The sequence below is a fragment of the Natrix helvetica genome (assembly GCF_964273705.1).
Source record: "Natrix helvetica genome assembly, chromosome: 1".
Classification (NCBI taxonomy): Eukaryota; Metazoa; Chordata; class Lepidosauria; order Squamata; family Natricidae; genus Natrix; species Natrix helvetica.
The window spans coordinates 180,825,820-180,847,675 of record NC_138548.1 but is presented as its reverse complement, the minus strand read 5'-3'; the positions used below and the strand labels follow the sequence as shown (position 1 = coordinate 180,847,675).

The following is a 21,856-nucleotide window of genomic DNA, read 5'->3' as shown; positions in this document are numbered from 1 at the left end:
CTGCATAGTATTCAACTGCAAGATTTAATCTCACATTGTGTTTTTATTAAAGCAAGGAATGTTGTTGCTCCACTGAGGAAAAAACTTTTAATCCATGAAGAGACACCAAAAGTGCAAGAGTATCAAAACCAAGAAGCTGAGAGGAAAGGTGGCAAGTGGTGAAGGAGAATCCATTCTTAGTCTAGTTCTCTTTCAAACAAAATCAAACAAAAATGGTTTGTAGATTTTGGATACTTGTACAGTTTAATCTGCAAACAGAATTTTATAACAAATTTCATTTTCCATGTCTACTGCAAACCTTTATAGAAAACCCAGGGATAAAATGAATTTAAGTTGTGGAAGGCCTTAAATTATGTTACAGTAGAAAATACAGGAGGTAGAATGTAACTGAAAGGATTAATGCAATGTTAGAATCAAATCTAGAGCTCCTGTAAGCTACTAACACATGGTTTTAAAAACCTAATTTCAATGTTTTCTAAGGACCCTAGAAAATGCAAACAAATTTGCTATGAGAGCCCTTATATCATGCTTGATAAAGGGAGGTAGGATGTAAGAATCAGAAGGACACAAAACATGACACTTTATCTACAGCTCCTGTTTGCTTTACTGTTGACATTTTGACAATTTAGTCACCTTCTTCAGTTTCAGACTCCGATTCTGAAAGACAAACAAAATATTTCAGATTGAGTACAATATTCAGGATATCTAGTAATTAATAGTTTAATAAGAGTAGGACTACTTGCCTTCCTCTGCATTTTTGAGCCATTCTACGAACTTTTTCATTTGTTCCAGAAAGACGCTCTTTCCTTTGGCAAGGTGTGCATCTTTATACCATTTCAGGATGGGTTCTTCACTGAGTACCTCAGCTGTGGAAAACAAAACAACAGGGTTGTCAGGCAACACATCCCGCAATAAATGGAGGACTAGTGTCTGCCTCCTAAATCAGGCAAAACTTTTTCTACAGCAATCCACTATGTGACTCCTTGAGAGGAAAAAAAAACCCCATCATTTTCTTCAAAATTCACTTCCCCCAAAGATAACTCAATTCACAAGTTCTGCATTTAAATGAACTTTAGGAGATCCCTTCATAAGAGTTGTTAAAACAAACCCCATGCGGCTGAAACAAAGTAAGTTAAGTACAATACTCTTAAAAATATGGCTTTAGGAATCATCTGAAAAATATTCTTAAAAATTCAACAGTATCTGATGGAAAAGAATCTTAACAATGGCTAAATCAGGAGGGACTTTTCTGCTGGCTCTTCAAGAAGTTCCACTGGAATGAATTATAATGAATGTAGGCATTTCTCCTCCACACTTAAAAAGTGTACTCCAATTCCCATTATTTTCTGCAGTCCTCCAAAAGTGGCTTTAGTTGCCACTTTCTCCTTCGGAATACCTCTGAATATCATTTTGCACATTGCAAATCATTCAGGACATTCAGAAAGGTGTACTATTAGTCCAAAGTCATTCAATCACTGCACAGTAGGGGCAAAACTTGCCATCCTGGGCATGGAATAAATTACATGATCTCCAAAATGTTTTAGTCTTTTTTTTTTAACCAAATGTAGCAATCCGGATATTCTGAAGCTGTTTCATTTCTGGAAATAAAATGGCTTGTCTTGTTCCATACACAGTCCAAGAAACCAATTTCTAGTGTCAATAATTTGAATTTTGATCCATCATATTCCACCTACTTTTTATGTAACTATCTCCAATTAACTTCTCTAATGAGGCCTGTAATTATAGATAATATGGGAAGCAGTTTGAATACTTATCATGATTCTGATTTTATACTCTATAAAAGAACTGCTCTTTTCCCCCCACAGCAGAATATTCCTAGGAGTGAAGATCTGCTCCCAAGAATTCTGGATTCATTCAGAATATATATACAGGATGGGGTGGGAATTTCCATTTTGCTGGGAAATGCACAGTAATCAGCATGTGGCCTGGCATTCTTTGAGTAAATCGACCGTTGACTTACCTGAACGGTCCTTTTATGTGCGCTGCAAGGAGGATCCAAGCATGGGTTAACTTTGTCCATTAGCCTAGAGACAGTTATGAAATTTTTGGTCACGCCTCCTGACTGGAAGGGTTCAGTTTTGTATGAAGGCTCAGCCGAATTAAGAGATGTAGATTTTGTTATCAGTTCAGAATGCAAATGAGGTAGTCCGACAAATGAAATAGTCCGACAATTCAAGACAGGTGTCCGAATCCCCCTGGACCAGCCGAAGTGAGGGTGGGGTGGATTCTCCTTGCAGCGCACATAGAAGGACCGTTCAGGTAAGTCAACGGTCGTTCTCTAATAATAATAAATAAATAATAAATTCTAACTCTAATAATTATTTAACTCACAGAATCTATGAGGTTTGTTCCATGCCATAACACTTGGCACAAAAGTGAACCATTAATCCCTGGAGCAAAACATAAATATCTGATAATAATCTTGCAATAAAAGATGCTGTATTGCTTATGAATTATTTAATCTCTAGAGCTGTCCACAAATTTACAAGACTTTACTGGAATAAGCAACTCCCAGTGTATTCCAACATATAGGCCTGTCTTATTAACACCAGAATCCAAGATTATAGTTAACTTCCTCTGATTTCAAAAGAGACAGATTTGTTATATATTACCTTTGTAGAAGAGCACCACTATTTTCGGGAAGGCTTTCATGAAATGGATGTTGTCGTAACAGTACTCTTGAATCTTTAGCAACAGAGTCAGTTCAGACTGACCTTGGGTTGTAAAGGCAGCAAGAAGAGGGCTGTATTGCTGAGAAGATAGGAGAGGCTTTGTCATAAATTATTTCCTAATTTGCATTTAAACATTTGCTTCATCTTAGCCATGGAGAATAGTTATTAAAAAACTAATATTTTCTTAAGATGCCTTTTCTAATTCTTATAAAGAAAAATGTTGTCAAGAAACATACACTATCTTAGAATCTGTGGAGTAGTTTCTTAATAGCATCAAGTCTACATTTTAAAAATAAGGTCACTCTAAAAAAATTACTTCAGGAAAACCTCAGACAAAACATCCTGAAAAAGACAGATGGATGATGAGATATCTGCAACAGACTGAAAAAATATTTAAAACCTAATCCTATCAATGAGCTGTATATACCTTCAAGTGCTTGATGGCTTGTTCTGCGACGAGCTCCTCTTTTTTGTTCCATTCCACAGTGCTCATTACACTAGACCAGATGATGCCAATTACAGTCTGCTCTGATATGTTGTTTTTCTTCATTTCTTCCTTGACATATGGTATGATCTAGGCAACCAGGGTTTGCACATTAGCCTTGTTCAGACATTTATCTGGATATAATGAACTCAAACTGGACTTTAACCAAAACTATGCAAGAATCCAAGTCGAGCAAGGTCTTGAACACTAATACTGTACTCAAGTCCAAGTAAATCTGAATATAGCTTCCTCTTAGACCTGCCACCTGAAAGTATGGAAATGGGACAGAGGAATCTGATAGTGTTTTGACCTTACTTTTGTTCAACATACAAATATTGAAATGGTGGACTTGTTATTATTCTCTATTAAATTTAACAGTGCCAGAATAACAATTTTATTTATCAAACATAAGCAAATTTAGCAGTGTGCTTAATGTAAAAAACACCATTTATAACATATTTTGAATTGTTATTGAACGTCACACTGAAATATCAGACTCAAGGCTGAAAGAGTGTTTTTTTCCTGAAACAAATTTTCTCTGCACTGTCAAGGCATGTTAACAGTAGGGAATAATTGCTAGCTGTTAAGGTAGTTCAGAACATTAATTTCAAATACAAGCATAGTCAACTGTCTTTCAACCACTGCCATAAAAAGAATTATTAAAACACATTAAGAGTGGACAGCAATCATAGATCTGAGGCATTCTGTTAACAATACCCCAAAAGCAATGGGAGCTTTGGATTTGATTGCAAAAAAATTGCTTTTAATTGTTAAGCAAGGCAGTTGCTGAGTTACATCCCATTTTACAACCATTTTTGCCACAGTTATTAAATGAATCAATGCAGCTTTTAAATGAATCATGTACCGTATTTTTCAGAGTATAAGATATACGTTTTTCCCTCAAAAAAGAGGCTGAAAATCTGGGTGCGTCTTATACACGGAATACAGCATTTTTTGCCTCCTGAAACTCCGTCCCCTTCACCAAAATGGCCGTGCAGAGCCTGTAGGCAGCTTTCAGAGAGCTCCTGGGGGCTGGGGAGGGCAGAAACGAGCAAAAAATGGACCATTTTTTGCTCAATTTTGCCCCCCCCCCCAACTTCCAGGAGCACTCCTAAAGGCTATCCATTCACAAAAAAATGGGCTGTTTTGGGGAGGTTTGCAGAGTACAAAAACATTTAAAAAAAATTCTCTCTTCAAAACCTTGCTGCGTCTTATACTCCGAAAAATACAGTAGTTCTCTGTCAAATCAATAAGTATAATCTTTATTGTCATTGTACTTAAATACAACAAAATTGGTTGCATTTAAATAAAGTTTCTTGGAATTCTATAACGATTAGGAGATCAGAAGAGCTAATCATAAACTGTATGAAGTAGGAATTATAGAACTGATTATGGAAAAGGTTGGGTGACCAGAATAAAATCTTTGGATTCAGTTTCATTTTTCCCCTAAAGTGCTCTAGTTATCACTTGGCAAGCAATCTATTATAGACTACTCAAATTAAAACATGTCATGTCATTTGGGGGATGCAATTGCTATTAAATAGTTAAGCAAATAATGGACTTTGCTTGTTGGAAAATGGCTAGGAATGTTATAAATGATCACATGACCAGGGCACTGCAACTGTCATGAATACATGCCAGTTGCTAAGTGCCTGAATTTTGATCATGTGATCATGGGGATGCTGTAACAGTCATAAATGTGAAAACCAGTCATAAGTGACTTTTTTCAGCACTGTTTTAACTTCGGTCACTAAACAAATAGTTATTAAGTCAAGGACACCTGTACAATTATGCATAACATTATGTATACAAATATTTATGATGAACTATTCTTTAAGTTTCTCAAGTAAATGTCTGCAGGAAAAAAATGTACTGACAGTGATCTTAAAAGGTAAAAAGATCCCCTAGAACTGTCCTCACATCCCTGTAACTATATCCATCTAGTTTTCTGAAAGTAGTTTGCCACTACCTTTTTTCAGGATATCTGTTAAATTCTTTCAGGATTTATGTTCAATTTTCAGTCTAACTAATAGCCTCAAGATTTCTAGTAGATTTTTGTCCCAAGATTAACCAAGGCTTATCTTAGTTAGCTTGAGATCAGTCAATGCTGGCTAGCTTTTTCTTCGCATTTTTCAATAAAGCACAATGTTTTACACTGAAGAAGTTAAATAAGATATTTCATGAATCTTAAGAATTTAACTTACCAAAACTATTATTGTCCTATTATACCTAGTGTGTACTATTAGGGACTCAATTAAAAATGCTATTTCATTCTGGTATTCCATTGAGTTCTTAAAGAATTCATCTATGCTTGCCAGCTAACTATACTTACATCCTTAAAGGTATCTCCTCGTGACATCTGCTCTTGAAGTTCTTTCTGTAATTCTTTACGAGCTCCTATGCACTGCTGGTTCCGGACATATTCAGAAAGTTCCTTCAATCCTGCATCAGTGAAGTATTTTGTAAAGTGTTCAAGACTTTGCTTGTTGGCTGGAAAGAGCTCCTGAAACATATGAGTTGTTGTTTTTTTGTAAATATTAAGGAACTATACATGGAAGTGCTTACCAAAAAGATTTCATCTTTATTTGATGCATGGAAATACTCCAAAAAATATTAATTTTTCTATCTGCTGAGGAGGTAGAGATGAGGAGTTATGTATCTTAGCTTTTATCACCATACATTTCTCCATAGTGGTGGAGGTAGCATCCAGGCTGGGTTGACCTTCATCCACTCATTGCGAGGACTGAGACTGACAGTTAATTTAAACCACGCCCCCGTCACTAGGCAAAGCCCAGTTCCGACTCAGTCCCTCAATGGGGAGGATGCATCATCGCTTTGTTCTGGACTAATAATTGAAATATTATTTGTGAGTAGAAGAATTAACATCTTGTTGAGAACCCTTTAAGAGCAGAAGCCTCGTTGGTCTGTGCCTGTAAGCTCCCTTGGGGACATAAAGGCTTCATAGGGCAGTGGCTGCATAATCATCGAGCTTTGTTGGCAGGCAAGGAGTGAGGCTTGAATAGCCTGGGAGCTGCGAAACTAACCGCTTGAAAGAAAAGCTTCTGTTGCCGCTCTCATTACCAGCTTCGTGTCAGCTCCCTATAATCTTGCCGTTCGTTTGACAGCCAGGCTCGGTGTAACGCTCCACCGCTCCTGTTATCAGTAGAGTGGCAAACCGTGGTAGAGTTAAATTTCAGTGTTTTTCGGACTACTGCAGAGCGACCCGAGCCTCCCAAGCTGTTATTTCATTGTGAGAAGCGGCGCGTCCCTCAGTGAGTCGCCTAGCGCTAAACTGCTCAAGAACTGTTAGAAAAGGCGCGAAGTGCCATTTTCCTTTGTATTTTCGCGCCTTTTTTCAATTCAAAATGGCGGCTGCCATTTCAACTGAACCATCGGCCACTGACAGTGTCATATCTGAACCAGCTAAGAGCCCCCAGATGGTGACAGAACAGGGAGGTCCTCAATCACCCCCAAACCTTCCACTTCTGACTGCTGACACTGCAAAAGGGCATAAAAAGTCTATGAAGTCTGCAGCCAGGGCAAAAAAATCTAAAAAGCCTGGCAAGCCAGCTTCCAGTTATGAAAAACGGAGTAAGAAAATCCACTTGATATAAATTGATCGAAATTATTAACTGAATTTACATGCTGACTATATATTGTTATTTAGTATTGAATTTTTTGTAATTGTATTCTATGAGTATGGAGGGAGGGGACTCCTGCCGCACATTGCAACTGCCAAAATTTGTAACCTTTCCTTTACCCTTTTCCTATATTATTTTCTAAAAAACCAATAAAACTTTGTTTTAAAAAAGAAAAGAAAAGAAAAACAGAAGGAAAAAGTCCTGGAGCGAATTCACAAAAAGGCTGCATCCAAAAAATCTCCCACTGATGCCCCACAGCTGGCCCAAATGCAGCTGGCCTTGCAGCTCTCTCCTGGGGAAGACAGGGCAGGGAGGCTCCCCTTAATCCTCTCTTTCCTATTGATATCTCTGGCATTTGGGGAACAGCGCAGGAGGTCAATCCCCCTGCATCTCCTACACCTCACATCGCGCCTCCTAATTGCCAAAGGATGGACACCATACCATCTACTTTGACTGCACCACCTGCCTTATCAGGCATTAATCAACCTAACCCTCTTTGCATGATAAATTTTCAGGACATCATTGCAAATTCAATTTCCCAGGGAATAGCAGCTAGTTTGCAGCAGAGGGATACTCAACCTCAAAAGCAAAACACACAAGCTCCAGTGTCTGAACAGCCAATGGCGCCTCTCACTCCTTTGCCTACAGCGAGTATTACCACACTGCATGAAGAGTCATCAGCTGATTCTTCTGATTCTGAGGAAGGACAAATCGAGGAAGCTGAAATGTCAGAGGATGAGGGCAGGGAGCCAGACCAAAAGTCCTTCTCTGGCCTTTTCCCTCCAACCCTGTTCCCATCACTGCTATACAAGGCCAAGATGGCTTCAAAATTTGGTTCCCAACCAACACCGACTATTCCTCGACCTACTGCTGTCTCGGCTAACACACTTTTTTCTGAACAGGAGACTCCATCAGAGACGATACCGACCCCCAAGATCTTCATTGATCTCGTCCAACGTCAGTGGGAAGCCCGCACCTCTGGCCCAACTCCATCGACAAGCAGACAAAAAGTTCTTTAACGTGGCCAACGACTTGGCACAGTTCCTGTCGGTTCCAGATATCGATGCCCCGGACACTGCCCTCTACACTTCGGCCAATATGCCAGGGGGTCCTGAAGACACCCTAAAACCAGAGGACAAGAAGGCAGACCTCACCCTGCAGCGAGGCTACCAGGCAGCAGCTTGGGCAGTCCGGGCTTCGACCACTGCTTCTTTCTTCACCCGCTCCTGTCTCCTATGGCTATAGGACCTGCAACAATGTATCCCAATCGCAGACCTGAGCGCCCACCAAGATATTGCCAAACTGGTGGCAGCGGTACAATTCACATCTGATGCCACCCTTATGTCTGCCAGGTTTGCCTCCCGTGCCATGGTGTCTTCCGTGGCTTCCCGCATGCTGTTGTGGCTCCGCCAGTGACAGGCGGATGTGAGCACAAATGGTGTTTGGCTCTGGCCCCTTTCAAGGGCAAATCTCTTTTTGGGGATGCATTGGATCCTTATCTCAAGAACAAGGACAAGAAAAAGGTCCTGCTTACTGCGCCCAAGAAGGGGTTTCCCCACCCTGCTTCTTACCCCAGGCACTCTTCCTTTCATGGCCACGATGGGAGGTCATCCTTTCGGAACCAGGATTATGGTTCATCCTTTCGGGGGGCAGATTATGGCACTCAGGGGTACAGACAGCAGGGGGGATATTTCCCTAGACAGCGGGATCAGTCAGACCGCTACCAGTGGGGCAAATCCACCAGACGCCCCTTTTGTGGCGGTGGGGACGGTTTTACCGTCGGTCCTAATTTGCTGGCGGTTAGTCCTCCCATCGGAGGTAGATTGGCTTTTTTTGCCGATCAATGGGACAGGACCACCTCCGATGATTGGGTTAGAGGTACAGTTTGTTCAGGGCTCGCCCTGGAGTTCATCTCCAACCCCCCAAGGCTCTTCAGGACCTGCCCATTGTCAAACAACCCGACCAGACGACGTCTCATGCAAGAGGCAATTCGACATCTCTTGGATATACAGGCAGTACAACCGGTCCCTGTGGACCAACACGGCCACGGTTTTTACTCTATACTCTTTGTTGTTCCCAAGGCCTCGGGGGGCTGGAGAGCCATCCTTGATCTTAAAAAATTAAACAAGTTCATTCATTATAAACGTTTCAAGATGCATTCCTTGCAGACTATTTTAGGTAGTATTAGACATAGAGATTTTTTAACATCAATTGATTTAACGGAGGCTTAGCTCCACATTCCCATCTTGCCTCAGCATAGGCAGTTTTTACGTTTTTCCTATCTGGTTCAGCATTTTGAATATACAGCACTGCCATTTGGACTCTCCTCTGCACCCGAGTGTTCACCAAAGTGTTTGCGGTCCTGGTCGCAGCACTCCAGGAGGTCCCCATCAGTTTGCAGGCATACTTAGATGACATCCTTATACAATCCTCATCGCCTTGCCAGGCGCGAAGGGATCTTGCCACCACTATGCAATTCCTTCAGGTCCATGGGTTTTTGATTAACATACCCAAAAGTCACCTCCACCCAACATCCAGGTTGGTGCACCTCGGTGCCTTAATTGATACTGTTGAATGTAGGGTATTCTTATCACAGGAGCGGCAGGACTCCCTTAGATCTCTAGCATCTCAGGTCGCCAGGGAACGCAGGGTCTCTTTAGCCACTCTTTCCAAACTGCTGGGCACCATGGTGTCCGCCATTGGGTTAGTCCCTTGGGCCCAACTGCATTCCCGACAGCTGCAATAGTTTCTCTTACCGTTTCAGAAGAGACTTTTAAGCTGCTCACGGGCCAAGGTTTGCATCCCTGCAGAGGACTCCCGCTCACTCCTTTGGTGGATGTCTCAGGCCATCACCAAGGGCCGACTGTTCAAGGATCAGGACTCTTTGACTCTTACTACAGACGCCAGCCTATTTGGCTGGTGGGCCCATCTACAGGGGCAGATGGCCCAGGGGCAGTGGGATCAGGTGGACCGAACTCACAGTATAAACTGGTTGGAATTGCGGGCGGTCCACCTGGCCCTCTGCCACTTCCAGGACTTAGTGGCGGGCAAGCACGTCTTGATACTGACGGACCATATGGCAGCCAAGGTGCATATAAACCGCCAGGGGGGGACCAGATCGTGTCTCCTGATGGACGAAGCCATGCAGTTGGGATCTTGGGCCGAGAGACACCTGCTGTCTCTGTCAGCGGAGCACATATTGGGCGTGGCGAACGTACAGGCGGACTGGCTCAGCCGTGAGGTTCTGGACAATGCCGAATGGCGTCTGCATCCATCGATCTTCAGGGACATTGTGAACAGGTTCGGTATGCCGGAGATCGATTTCTTCGCCACCTCCCTCAACACCCAACTCCCGCAGTTCTACTCCCGCTTCACGGATCAGCGTTCAGAGGGGGTGAATGCTCTGAGATGCAGGTGGCCTTCGGATCTCCTCTGCCTTCCCGCTACTCCCCCTCCTGCCCCACGTCATTCAAAAGATCTTGGGAGAGAGGGTGGAGGTGATCCTGGTTGCCCCCCATTGGCCACGCAGACATTGGTTTGTAGACTTGCAGACCCTCTCGGTGGACAGGCCCTCTCGAATCCCTCAGGACAGGTTCTCCCTCAGCCAGGGGTCTCTGAAACATCCCGATCCCCAATGGTTCCAGCTAACCGCCTGGCATTTGAGCGGCGCGTCTTGAGGGAAGGCAACTACTCCTCCAGGGTCATCCGGACAATCCAGGCCTCACAGCGTCCTTCAACTGATCACATCTACGAGTCCACCTGGCGATCTTTCTGCACTTGGTGTATGGGTAAGACTTTGGACCCCTTTAAGGCTACTATCCCTCACGTCCTGGAGTTCCTCCAGGACGGCTTGGACAAGGGCTTGGCCACAAACACTATCCGACGCCAACTGGCAACTGTTTCCTCAGTGTTGACTTGTGGGGGTTCCTCTTCTCTGTCCCAGCAGCCCATGGTGCGTCGCTTCCTTAAGGGAGCATCCAATCTAAAGCCACCGGCAGTGCACAGATATCCCTCATGGGACTTACCCAGAGTTCTGGACGCCCATACCACAAGTCCATTCGAACCACTGCGGGAGGTTTCACTCAGGTTCTTGACTCTGAAAGTATCCTTTCTGGTGGCCATCACCTCTGCCAGAAGGATCTCAGAATTGCAAGCACTTTCGGTAAGTGAAGATCTGTGCGTATTCCATCAGGACTGAGTGGTGTTACGTCTGGATCTCTCCTTCATCCCCAAGGTGTGCTCCTGTTTCCACCATACTCAGGAGCTCGTGTTACCCAATTTCTGTCCGCATCCTTCCCATCCTTGGAACGCAAGTGGCACACCTTAGATGTGAGGAGGGCCCTCAAGATTTATTTGAGGAGAACCCGGCCTTTTCGCACAGTACAATCTCTCTTTGTGTCCTTCCAGCCATCATCCATGGGTAAGAAAGCCTCCTCTGCCATCATAGGCAGATGATTATGGGCTTGTATTGCTGCAGCTTACCATTCCCACTCTGTTCCAGTTCCGGGTAGATTGACTGCTCATTCTACAAGAAGCACTGCTACCTCGGCAGCCTGGGCAGCCCAAGCGACCTTGGCAGAGATTTGTAGGCGGCGACTTGGGCTACCCCATCGCCGTTCATCAAGAACTATAAACTGGACCTTTTCGCATGCTGGTGCTACAGTTGGTCCATAGGACGAGCACTCTACAGAACCAGTCATGAACCCACCTGGGAGGGGGGGGGGGGGACAAAGGTTACTTTGGTACGTCCCAGCCTGGATGCTACCTCCACCACTATGGAGAAAAGGCGTTGGTCCTTACCTGAGACACCTCTTCTCGTAGGGTGGAGGTAGCATCCAGCCCCTCCCATGACAGACCTGGTTCATTGATCAAGACCTTTGAATGGGGGTGTTCTCATTGCGGTTTTTTTGTACATAGACATGTAAATGACTTCTGCTTTAGACATCTCTACAGGACTTTTCTACACTGAACACTTGACAACTTGACGTGCTGAATTTCTGAAAGCGATGAAGCATCGAGTCTAACATCCTTTGTCAGAACTGCCTAGTGACATGGGGCGTGGTTTAAATTAACTGTCAGGCTCAGTCCTCCCAATGAGTGGATGAAGGTCAACCTAGCCTGGATGTTACCTCCACCCTACGAGAAGAGGCGTCTCAGGTAAGGACCAACGCCTTTTTCCTATCAGGTTCCCTTGAGGATCATACTATGTCAAAATTTGTGTTAAAATACTGAATTCAAATCAAGATTTAACAAATATACCAAAATGCCAAACTAGAGTGAATTATAATGAAGATACCAAATTCAGAATTTTTTTAAAAAATTAAATATGCAATAGTGAATCTATTAGATGTGCTTCAGGCATGAATCTGTGCATCCAGAACAGTCACCCAGTAGTGGAAAGGGAACCATGAAAGCTAAAAACAATGTTCTTGATATATACTAATACTCTACTCTCTTGAGTAACAGATGTTTCACTTTGACTATAAAACTCTATCTACTTACCATCAGCCTATTATCCATATTGACTTTGCGAAGGCTAGCAGCAACTGCATTGATATCTTTTTCATTTATCCATGATTTGAACAATTTTACTGCAAAGGCTGCTGAAACACCTGCACAGAAAATGGCACAATTACTTTTTAAGACTTCACAGTGGAAATACGTAGGATCCTCTCCTTCTACACACTTTCCAAGTTTTATCTAGCCAATAATACATTTAGATCTTCATACACTATAACTTACAATAGACTTTCCAAAAGGAAAGTATCAAAGTGAGTCTCACATTATCAGGATTATACTTAGCAATATTTTCAACAATTTTTGCTGCCCTATTACCGAAAGACATGTTGCCTGCAGGAGCTGAAGATTTTAAAATCATTAGAAGAGCATGATTGATTTATTTTTCACTTTTTTGAATTGCCCACCTCCCTTAGAGAGGGTTTCAAGTGTTACATAATACTATGTAACACAATAGAACTCAACAAATTTCTATGATGACAAAACAAATACAATGCTCCTTGGCCTCAAATGCTATTTAATATTATTTTTGCTCTTGTCGTATATCAGTAACTTAAACTGTTTAAACTTTAGAAGCAATTTTAGTTTTAAACTGAATCCACAATATTTATGAACAGTTAATCCTCAATGTGCCTCTGTAATAAAGGCTGCCCATTATGATCATAAGTCATGATGGTCATAAAGCAGGTCATCACACTATCGACTCAAGTTTACCTTTTTTTCTGATAGTCACTAAGCAAATCAACTTGATTAAATGAATCCGGAGTTGAGAAAGTAAGCCCATTGTTTGCTATGGAGATTTTTTTTGCAAAAACTGGAAATAAATGCTGATTTTCCTCAAAAGTGGCATAAATTTGGTCACATGACCATGAGACACTGCAAAATGACCATAAATGTGGGCCAGTTGCTGAATGCCTGAAATGTGGTCATTTCAGTGGGGAGATAATCCATCAGAACCAGTCATAAGTACCTTTGAGGGGTCCACTGGAACCTCGAACAGTAGCTAAGTGACTGGTCATAAGACAAAGGACTACATGTGCTATGAAAATAGCATGTGAAGAACAATAGGTGAAGGTGTTGCTTCTATGGAAGATGCTACATCAGAGGCAAGATTGCTGTAATTACCTTCTTTAACAAGATTCTCATTATACAGGCTGTTGAGAATTGATGCATTAAGGTTCCCATTGGCCAGAAGTATACCCGTCAGCATGGCCAGTTTGTTCCGCTCAGACTCTGAAAAACCTTTCAAGAAGAGCAGCAACTGCAAGAGGAAATTCAGTAACAGACATTTTGAAACAAATGATATACTGAAGCCATACTACAGTATTAAAAGAATTTTTTGTGGCAGTCATCAAAAGACCATCACTTTTCCACATTACACTGCTCAAAAGACATTTGTAATTACTTTCTCTCAATGTGTACACATGCACTAAAATTGTTATACAGTAGATGAAACTTTTCCCCCAGCAAGAAAATGACAAGCAGAAGCAGACAGTCTAGAACTACTTATATATAATAACATCCATTTTTTGGCAAGATAAGTTAAAAATCTAGTTTTCATTTAGTACCTTTTTAACTTCATCCTCAAAGCCTTTTTCCAGGTATTTGTATCGCCTGATCAGCTTGTTAAAGACCTATAAAATAGATAGAAAGTTTGGTGAGGTGGTTAAAGCAACAGGCTGGAAATCAGGAGTGTGAGAGTTCCAGCTCTGCCTTGAAAGCTGGCTGGGTGACTTTGAGCTAGTCATTCTCTCAGTTAAACGTACCTCACAGGGTTGTTCTGGTGGGGAAAATTAGAAGAGGAAAGGAGTGTATTCATTGCCTTGAGTTAATTATAATAGTTGTTTACAAAAATGGGATAAATGAAAATGATCAGGATTAAGAAATAAAATGCTTAATTAACAGTCATTTATATAGTTTTATATATCAATGTATCATACTATAGAAAAATAGATTCAATAAAATAATAAAAGAAAACACGCAAACCTGAGCAAATGCTTGCATTGTTTCTAGGTCTTCTTGTGCAGCAAATACACAGACATCTGTGTGCATCATGTCATCTGCCAGGGTACCACCTGGGGCTGTTACAAATAAAAATTATTTCAATTATAAGAAAAACAACGAATAGAAGTTGTTTTAGTCTATAAGATCATCTTTGTTGAAACAGTCAAAGTTTAAACAATCCATATTACACCTGATTTATTGCAAATGAAATTCAATTTTCTAGGAATTGAATAGGTAGGCAAATGAATCTGATTCACATCTTATAGTATTTTGGGAGAATACTGAAAGCCAACTATGTTCAGATCTGATCTGAGAGGTGATTTTTCTTCTAGCAGCTATGTTAAAATGATCACACTGCAGCATACATTGCCTCTATTCTATTTTTTGTTTTGAATACTACAATCACTTTTAAATTATATAGGTATGCAAGCAATTCTGAAAAAATAGACTGTTTTCATAATGTATCCACGTGATCATAAACTGAACAGTCAATAAAGATACTTACTTTTTTCTCTTTTTCCCATGTACCCTACACTTTTCCCTTCCCCCTTTCCTCCCCTATTTTATCTTCATCTTTCTTTATATTTTTGTATTGTTTTGTTAAATTAATAAAATATTTGAACAAAATAAAGATACTTGCCCAGCATTCCACCAGCCACCAGAATGTCAAAGAGTGTCTCTGCATAGCGGCGATAATCAAGTTTTGCTCCAGAAGCATCAAGGAATTTTGCTACTGCTTCCAAATCACTGCCAGTTTCATTTAAACCTTGAATAATACAGTCCTGAAACTGAGTGGGGTCAAACCTCTCTTTTTCATCTGCAATAAAAGTAATACTGTAAATGTATCTGAAAAGAAATTCAGGATAATTGGAGTTATTCATTTAATGAGTTTAAGTTCTATGCAAACTTTTCAGTTGCTAAATAGTTGATTCAAAGTAATACATAATCAAAGTACCCTCTGTTGAATTCAATGGGGATTATTCTCAGACAATGTGCCCCAAAACTATATTACTGAAGAGAAATTTAATAAATTTAATAAAATTAATTATTGCATGCTTTATTACTACAGTTAATCCTCAATTTACAACCATTTGTTTAATAACCATTCGAAGTCTGAAAAGTGCTGTAAAAAGTGATTTATGACCAGTTTTCACACTTACAACTTTTGCAGTATACCCATGATCACATGCTCAAAACCCAGGCACTTGGCAACTAGCATCTATTTATGATAGTTGCACTGTTGGCCCAATGTCTGATTTTTTTGTCCTTGAATGGCTGGGTGGACTGGACATTAACATTTGAACCATTTGTCCATGCATTTGCCATATGCTAAATAAAACAAAAAGTTGCACTGTGGCTAATGTGATCATCATTTGTGACCTTCCCAGCCAGCTTCCAACAAGCAAAGTCCATGGAAGAAGCCAGATTTGCTTAACTGCATGATTCACTTAACAACTGCAGTGAATCACTTATCTGTGGCAAAAAATGTCATAAAATGGGGTGCAACTTTAACTGCTTTGCATAGCAACAGAAATCTGGGGCTCCATTGTGGTCATAAGTCAAGGACTATCTGCACTTGCAGCATAAAATGAAATACAGTATGACCCTAGCTCAGGGCGTCAAACTTCCGTTGTCATGGCGGCATCACATGATGTATTGGGACTTTTCCCCCCTTCGCTAAACTAGGGCGAGCATGGCGAGCATGTGACACATCCGGCCCTCAGGCCGTGAGTTTGACAGCCCTGCCCTAGCTAAACCTTTCCTCAGATTGCCCAATCATTCTGTTTATTAGCAATCAACTTTTTTGAAAAAGTAAAAATACACATTTCCTCAAAGATTCCATTAACTCAATAGCCTTGCTTGAACTTAATACATGAAATACAACTGTCAGACTGATTAAAAATCAGTGACTATGAATAGGAATCAGGACCTGATTCATGAACCTTAAGATTTTTAATGGAATATGTTAATCATTATTTCAATAATTTGTAATAAGGAAAAAAATCAGAGATGTTGATTCTATGATGATCACTATATAAACATATGTTTTCAATATGTCTTGAATAAGATTCAAAAAGATTCATTAATAAAACCATCAAAAGTGATATCACAAACCAATCTTTACAGTGATGTGATAATTTGTAACTGATTAAAAATTGATTAAATAGGCATATGATTACGCTTACCTCTTTTCCTAGTTTTAAAACGCTGGCCTGATAGCGTTGGCTTTTGCTGCTTTTGATTATTCATAAAAGACACCCTGTGATTAGCAACAAATTGAAGATATATTGGTTAAGAAAGTAATTCTTAAGGATTTAAAAAGATTTGGTCAATTCATTTACTACCTAAACACATCAGAGTACATAGGTTTTTCCCATTCCCAAAATTGCCATGTCTATAATGCCAGTAAAAATGAGTCCTAAACCACATATTTATATTTAAAACTAGAACATTAATCAGAAACAAGTTTGTTAGCTGCAAAATAGTGATTTATGTAATACAGTTACCAAGGTGGCAGGTTTATTATTGCATAACAAGTAAGAACAATCACATGTAATTTTATCTCAAGTTAATTCCTATTGTTTAAAGAGAACATTAGGTAGATCTCATTCCTACTACAACTGAGGGAAAAAGGCAACTGTTTTTCTTTTTAATGTTACTTTTCTGGAGAACTGCAATTAAAAGGCATTCTTTGCATTGATAGATTTCTAATTCAGAAGAGTGTAAAGATATTGTGATAGTCAGCTTGTCTCTTGTCTTGGAAGGTTTACTTTTAGCATAGTTGAGAGCAGCTGTATCTTTTCTATTGTGAGACTGGATAGGCTAAGTACCACATATGCTTTTAAACATCTTAAGAGAACTTCCTCAAGTCTCCTTCACTGAGCTATCATCTAGGAAAATGTTTTAAAGATCACTTCTCTATTATAAACTGTGTTATAGTTCAGTCTGTTCTAATTAATTGTATTATTACAAGTGTTATAAATAGGAATAGGAACAAACAGAAACAAGGTACTGCCACTTTCTGTCACTGTTGCTATAACTAGTGACTCTTAACTAGTGCTGTAACTAGGGGCTCTATCACTATGAGGACAGAATGGTGAAAACCTACCTGGTGATATCATCATACAAATGCTATGACTTACGTAACTGCAACAGGCCAAAGTTGCCATTTTTCTTGAGAAGACTAATAGGAGCATTTGCTCACCAGATTATGGGATTAGCTGTATCTCCCTGATTAAATATTATAGCAATTTTAAAACAAATTCTATTGCTGCCATTTTGCCTGTAAATCCTATCTACCTTCTGTATAAGATATTTTTAGATTATACAGCGAAAAGGAATAATTAATTTCTTTCAATATTTAAACTGGTGTTTAAGGCTGACAAGTAATGAATAAATGCTGTTAAACTAATTAATACTACAATGCAAGTTTTTCTTAACAGGTAACACTGTTCACACCCACTACAGTCCAAAAAATCTTTGATGACTCAAGCTGATGGTTGAAACAAACTATCCATTTGGAATATATTTTGTATGAAATTCCCTTCTCTCTTTTCAGACTACTTCTATCTACAGCTGTCCCAATTTCACTGCAATGTGACATAATTGCAGGAACTCTCAAAATCACAATTGAAATCATACTGGAAATTCAAATTCAGTAACATGTGAGCTAGTAACTTAACAAATTTCACAGTTTGAACCCAGAACAATTATCCTTACTGAAGCCTCAAAATTAATTAAGAGATAGGTTTTGCTTTGATACTAAAGGCTTTCAGTCTTTGTGATTTTACCAGTGCTCTGTATCCACATAAAATAAGGGCAAGCTAGATGTCAGTATTTACACTAAAACCAGTATTAGTAAGGCAAAGTTATTAATAACCTACAACAGTCTTTCAGAAACTAATTCCATTCATGTGTATTAGGACTGTAATCCTCAATACAAATTCTGGAAAGCTAAATCTATATAAAAAGTAACTAATTAGTAAGGACTGCAACACAGAATATCCTTTAAAAAGAATATAGCCTTTCTACACACTAAAAAGAGAAGCCTCAATTCAATTTACATTAATGTAAATACACAACTATGATACACTAAATATTGAACATTAATAAGTAGCACAAAAACAGGGAGGGGAGATAATCACATGCAGGCAAAAATATATAGAGAAACAAAATGTTTCTTCAAAGTTCCACAAGTTAGGGTGGAGTTAAAATCACAAATTAAGATTCCTTAGACAAGGATGGGAAAAGGAGAGCAAAAAAGGTAGTGAAATTATCTCCCCATTTCCATTATTGGCAGCAATGTTGGTTCCAAGGGATGAATTTAAACATTTCTCCCATGTGGCCTGCCTATATTAATAGGTAGTGTATTTCTCCTTAAAATTGAAATAATGTTACATCAGGAAGCAAGGGTAATTCTTGGTAATCTTGAGAAAGCAAAAGGATAGAACAGAGCGTTCCATTCCAAAAATGGATAAAACATTCCTATTTTCCCTCTTTTGAACGGGTATAAAATGTGTGTGTGCATGCAGGTGCTGTGTGTCTGTTTTAATACTTTACCCTAGTTTACTGAGCGTTCTACTAAAGAGTTTGGGAAACAAAGCCATTTCTTACAAGGCCCATTCTCAACTCTTGGGGGGGGGGGGGGATGTTAAATGCAGTATTCATTCTTCTGTCTTTTTTTAGTCTATTAAAGAAAAAAATTGTAATCCTAAAAAGCTCAATCACTTAAAAAAAGAGTAACCTATTTAGAGGGCCACCTCGCATATACACACCAGGGGAAAAAAGGTTAATAATAATCGGGTTAAAGGAGACACAAATATTTATATTTCTCGCCTTCGCCGATCAAGTTACTACCAGGCTCCTCCTCCAGGTCCGCCCAGGGAGACCTGGCAACCTTCCTTCTCACTACGTTACAGCCCGCACCACAAAAGAGCAGCCCGGGAACATGATGTGGCGCTTCTCCTCCTCCTCCTTTTTTACCTAACGTAGCTGTCTTGGGTAGAAAAGGGGGGGGGGTGCTCCCCCCTCCTTTTCGTTTCCCACAGCGCCCCCCTCGTTCTTTCCCTTCCCTTCCTTCTACCCACCGAGCCCTCCGGGCGGAGGCGGCCGCTGCTGCAGGAGGTGGAAGCGATGGCCGAGGGAAGGGGGGATGTCTCTCACAAGCACCGCCGCGGCTAGGCTAGAGTCCCGCTTGTTCCTTCCGGCCACCGCCGCCGCCGCTGCCGCCGCCGCCGCCGCCTCGGGTCTCTCCCCCCCCCCTCTCTCCCTATCTCTCCCGCGACGGCGGCAGCGGCGGCGTCACCAACCAACAGAGGCCGGCGCTTTGTTACCCGACAGGTCAGCCCAGGCCGCGCCAGAGGACGTGGGGGAGGGGGAAAAAGAGGGCCGACCAGCGCGGCCGTTACTATCCAGGCGCGCGTTCCGAACGTCCCCCACGCCCGCCTCCCCACCCCGCCTCGAGCCTCACCGACTTTTAAGGCAGAAAAGGAACGTCCAAGGAGCACGAGCTTTACCAGCGACGCGAGGAGGACGGAAAGGTGGTTAGAGGCAGTGGTATATTCAATCTCCTCCCCCTCAACCTCTCGCGAGAAGCAGAGATGACGCGAGAACTTACGGAGAACGCCCCTCCTCCTGGGGAAAAAAAATCCTTCGTGCCTGCGTCACTTATGGCGGAGAGATAATATCTAATCGCTATCAGAAGCCGCGCCTGGTTTGTTATTACTTTCCCGCCATGGGAAAGGACAAGGAGAGGCCTACAGCGGCTCTGTCCTTGTTATTTGTTTTCGCCTGACTGGACAAGGTTTCGAGAGTGGCTTGTTCTTTCTCCCTTCCTAGGACTGGGCGGGTGGAGGGGAGAAGGGGGGGAGATGGCCCAAGGTCACCCAGTTCGCTTTGTGCCTCAGGCGGAAGCAGAACTCACTGTCACCCGGAATCTCGTCCGATACCGCTATGTGAATCTGACTGAAAGAAATCTAATTTTCTACAAAAGTCTCGGCGGAACACAGTTCCCAGCCAACGTGGCCGGTGTATTATTGGAAAGCGCCTGGTTGGGCAAGGCGATCTGATAGCAACCTGGACGTAACAGAGAGTCCAGTCTGTCCTTCGGGGCCTTCCTGCATCCTATCCAGAGGTTGGTTAGCTGAACCAGCTGCCCTGTGAGAAAAGGATCGGGCCGCTCTTTTCATCAGCTGATCTCTGCCTTGCAGTTTCCTGCGAAGTAAAGCGCTATGTAGGGAATAGCATCTTAGTTGCACGGCTGTCCTGGCAAGAAATGGGTAAGGTCCATCAAGTCTATAAAAGTTGAGATCCACTCTGCAAACCCACAATGACCATATTGTAATAAATGCTGTAATGATGCAGTGTGGTTTTTTTTTTATATACCTTGCTCCCTTCTAAACCTCGTACTCAGAAGTACATTTAGCAATATATGTAGCTACATAGCCCTAGATGTCTTCGTGCAGGGGCACAAATCAATACTAATAAAATATTAACAAAGATCTTATTAACAAGGGGGGGAGGTGTCAAGTTATGATCAGGATTCAAATTCTGATTCATTATGTGGTGTTAGATGCTTTTGACTTAAGCACTATAGAAAAAATTATAAGAGTCAAAAATGGCACATCAGTCTTCCAACAGAAAATAAACAGAAGGCAGATAGCTATGGTGCCAATTTGACAGCTTAACTCTTTATGGCAAAGGGAGCAAATGTTAGAAACTACAAAAGTGACAAATATTTAAATGTTTCAAGTTTTGCAATAAAGCTAGGACTATTATGTCAATACTCCCCCAAAACCCCAAATCCATGAATTCTGGATGTCACTGGACATTAGAAACCAATTTTTTTGCTACCACTTAGTGGCCATTAGATTTTTCTAACAAAAATAAGGCAATCCTGTTTTATGATGTAACTTTTAATGCATGTAGTTTTTCCAGATAAATAGCCAAAAATTCTTTTTTGAGATGCCAACTCTGTTCACATTAACATTGAAGTACTGAATTTCTCTGTGATCTTTCTTTTGTTGATATAACTTGTCTTCCTGACCTACCATCTTTGCCTGCACTCAGTATCTCCCCCCCAAAAAACCATTATCTGTTTCAAGTGAGTTGGTATGGCTGGTTTACAATAAAACATTACAGTCATTGATCTAATTTCACATGTGTGCTGGCAATGACTTTATTTATTTGTAAAAGGGACATTTTTAAAAAAACTACACAAAAAAGATAAATGATGGTCATATGGTGAAAAGAAAAAGAGTTTAGAATGTGACTAAAGGCTCTACCTAAGTAACAGGAAAAAGTTTACTATTGATAATATAAATGCAATTCTTAAATTTAACATTAAATATAGACCATGTAGAAACATATGCTTCTTCTTCCTATTGTTAGAGCACACTTTTCAAAGTTAAGCATCCTTTTCTTAACACCAGGAGATACATTTCCATCTGTATAAAATTATCCTCTTTGCTATGTCCCCAGCTTGAAAGAGCCAAAACTCTTTAAGAGATGACAAATTG

General features: G+C 40.9%; 1 protein-coding gene across 4 annotated transcripts; it reads right to left on the bottom strand.

Annotated features, from left to right (window-relative positions):
• Positions 1 to 216: 216 nt before the first annotated feature.
• BZW1 (basic leucine zipper and W2 domains 1) lies at positions 217 to 19,964 on the bottom strand. Of its 4 annotated transcripts, none has more exons than XM_081935605.1 (12): positions 19,810 to 19,964; positions 16,526 to 16,599; positions 14,980 to 15,156; positions 14,322 to 14,416; positions 13,904 to 13,969; positions 13,461 to 13,596; positions 12,321 to 12,430; positions 5,510 to 5,680; positions 3,121 to 3,267; positions 2,634 to 2,772; positions 744 to 866; positions 217 to 657 (listed from the first exon to the last, which is right to left on the bottom strand). In XM_081935605.1, exons 2-12 carry the CDS (start codon positions 16,587 to 16,589, stop codon positions 626 to 628), a joined length of 1,260 nt encoding a protein of 419 aa, XP_081791731.1. In that variant the 5' UTR covers positions 16,590 to 16,599; positions 19,810 to 19,964; the 3' UTR covers positions 217 to 625. The 4 variants fall into 4 exon arrangements, with proteins under 4 accessions (XP_081791731.1, XP_081791733.1, XP_081791732.1 ...); XM_081935607.1 differs by having other exon boundaries at positions 19,856 to 19,931; XM_081935606.1 differs by having other exon boundaries at positions 19,814 to 19,919.
• Between the last annotated feature and the right edge of the window lie 1,892 nt (positions 19,965 to 21,856).

Bases quoted from the DNA above. Each gene is read 5' to 3' on its own strand.
- BZW1 (XM_081935605.1), bottom strand. From the start codon at position 16,589: ATGAATAATCAAAAGCAGCAAAAGCCAACGCTATCAGGCCAGCGTTTT. The intron at 14,417-14,979 runs GCAAGTATCTTT...TATTTGTAACAG, and splicing joins GGTGGCTGGTGGAATGCTGG to CCCCAGGTGGTACCCTGGCA. The intron at 12,431-13,460 runs GTAATTACAGCA...TTTTCTGTGCAG, and splicing joins TGAGAATCTTGTTAAAGAAG to GTGTTTCAGCAGCCTTTGCA.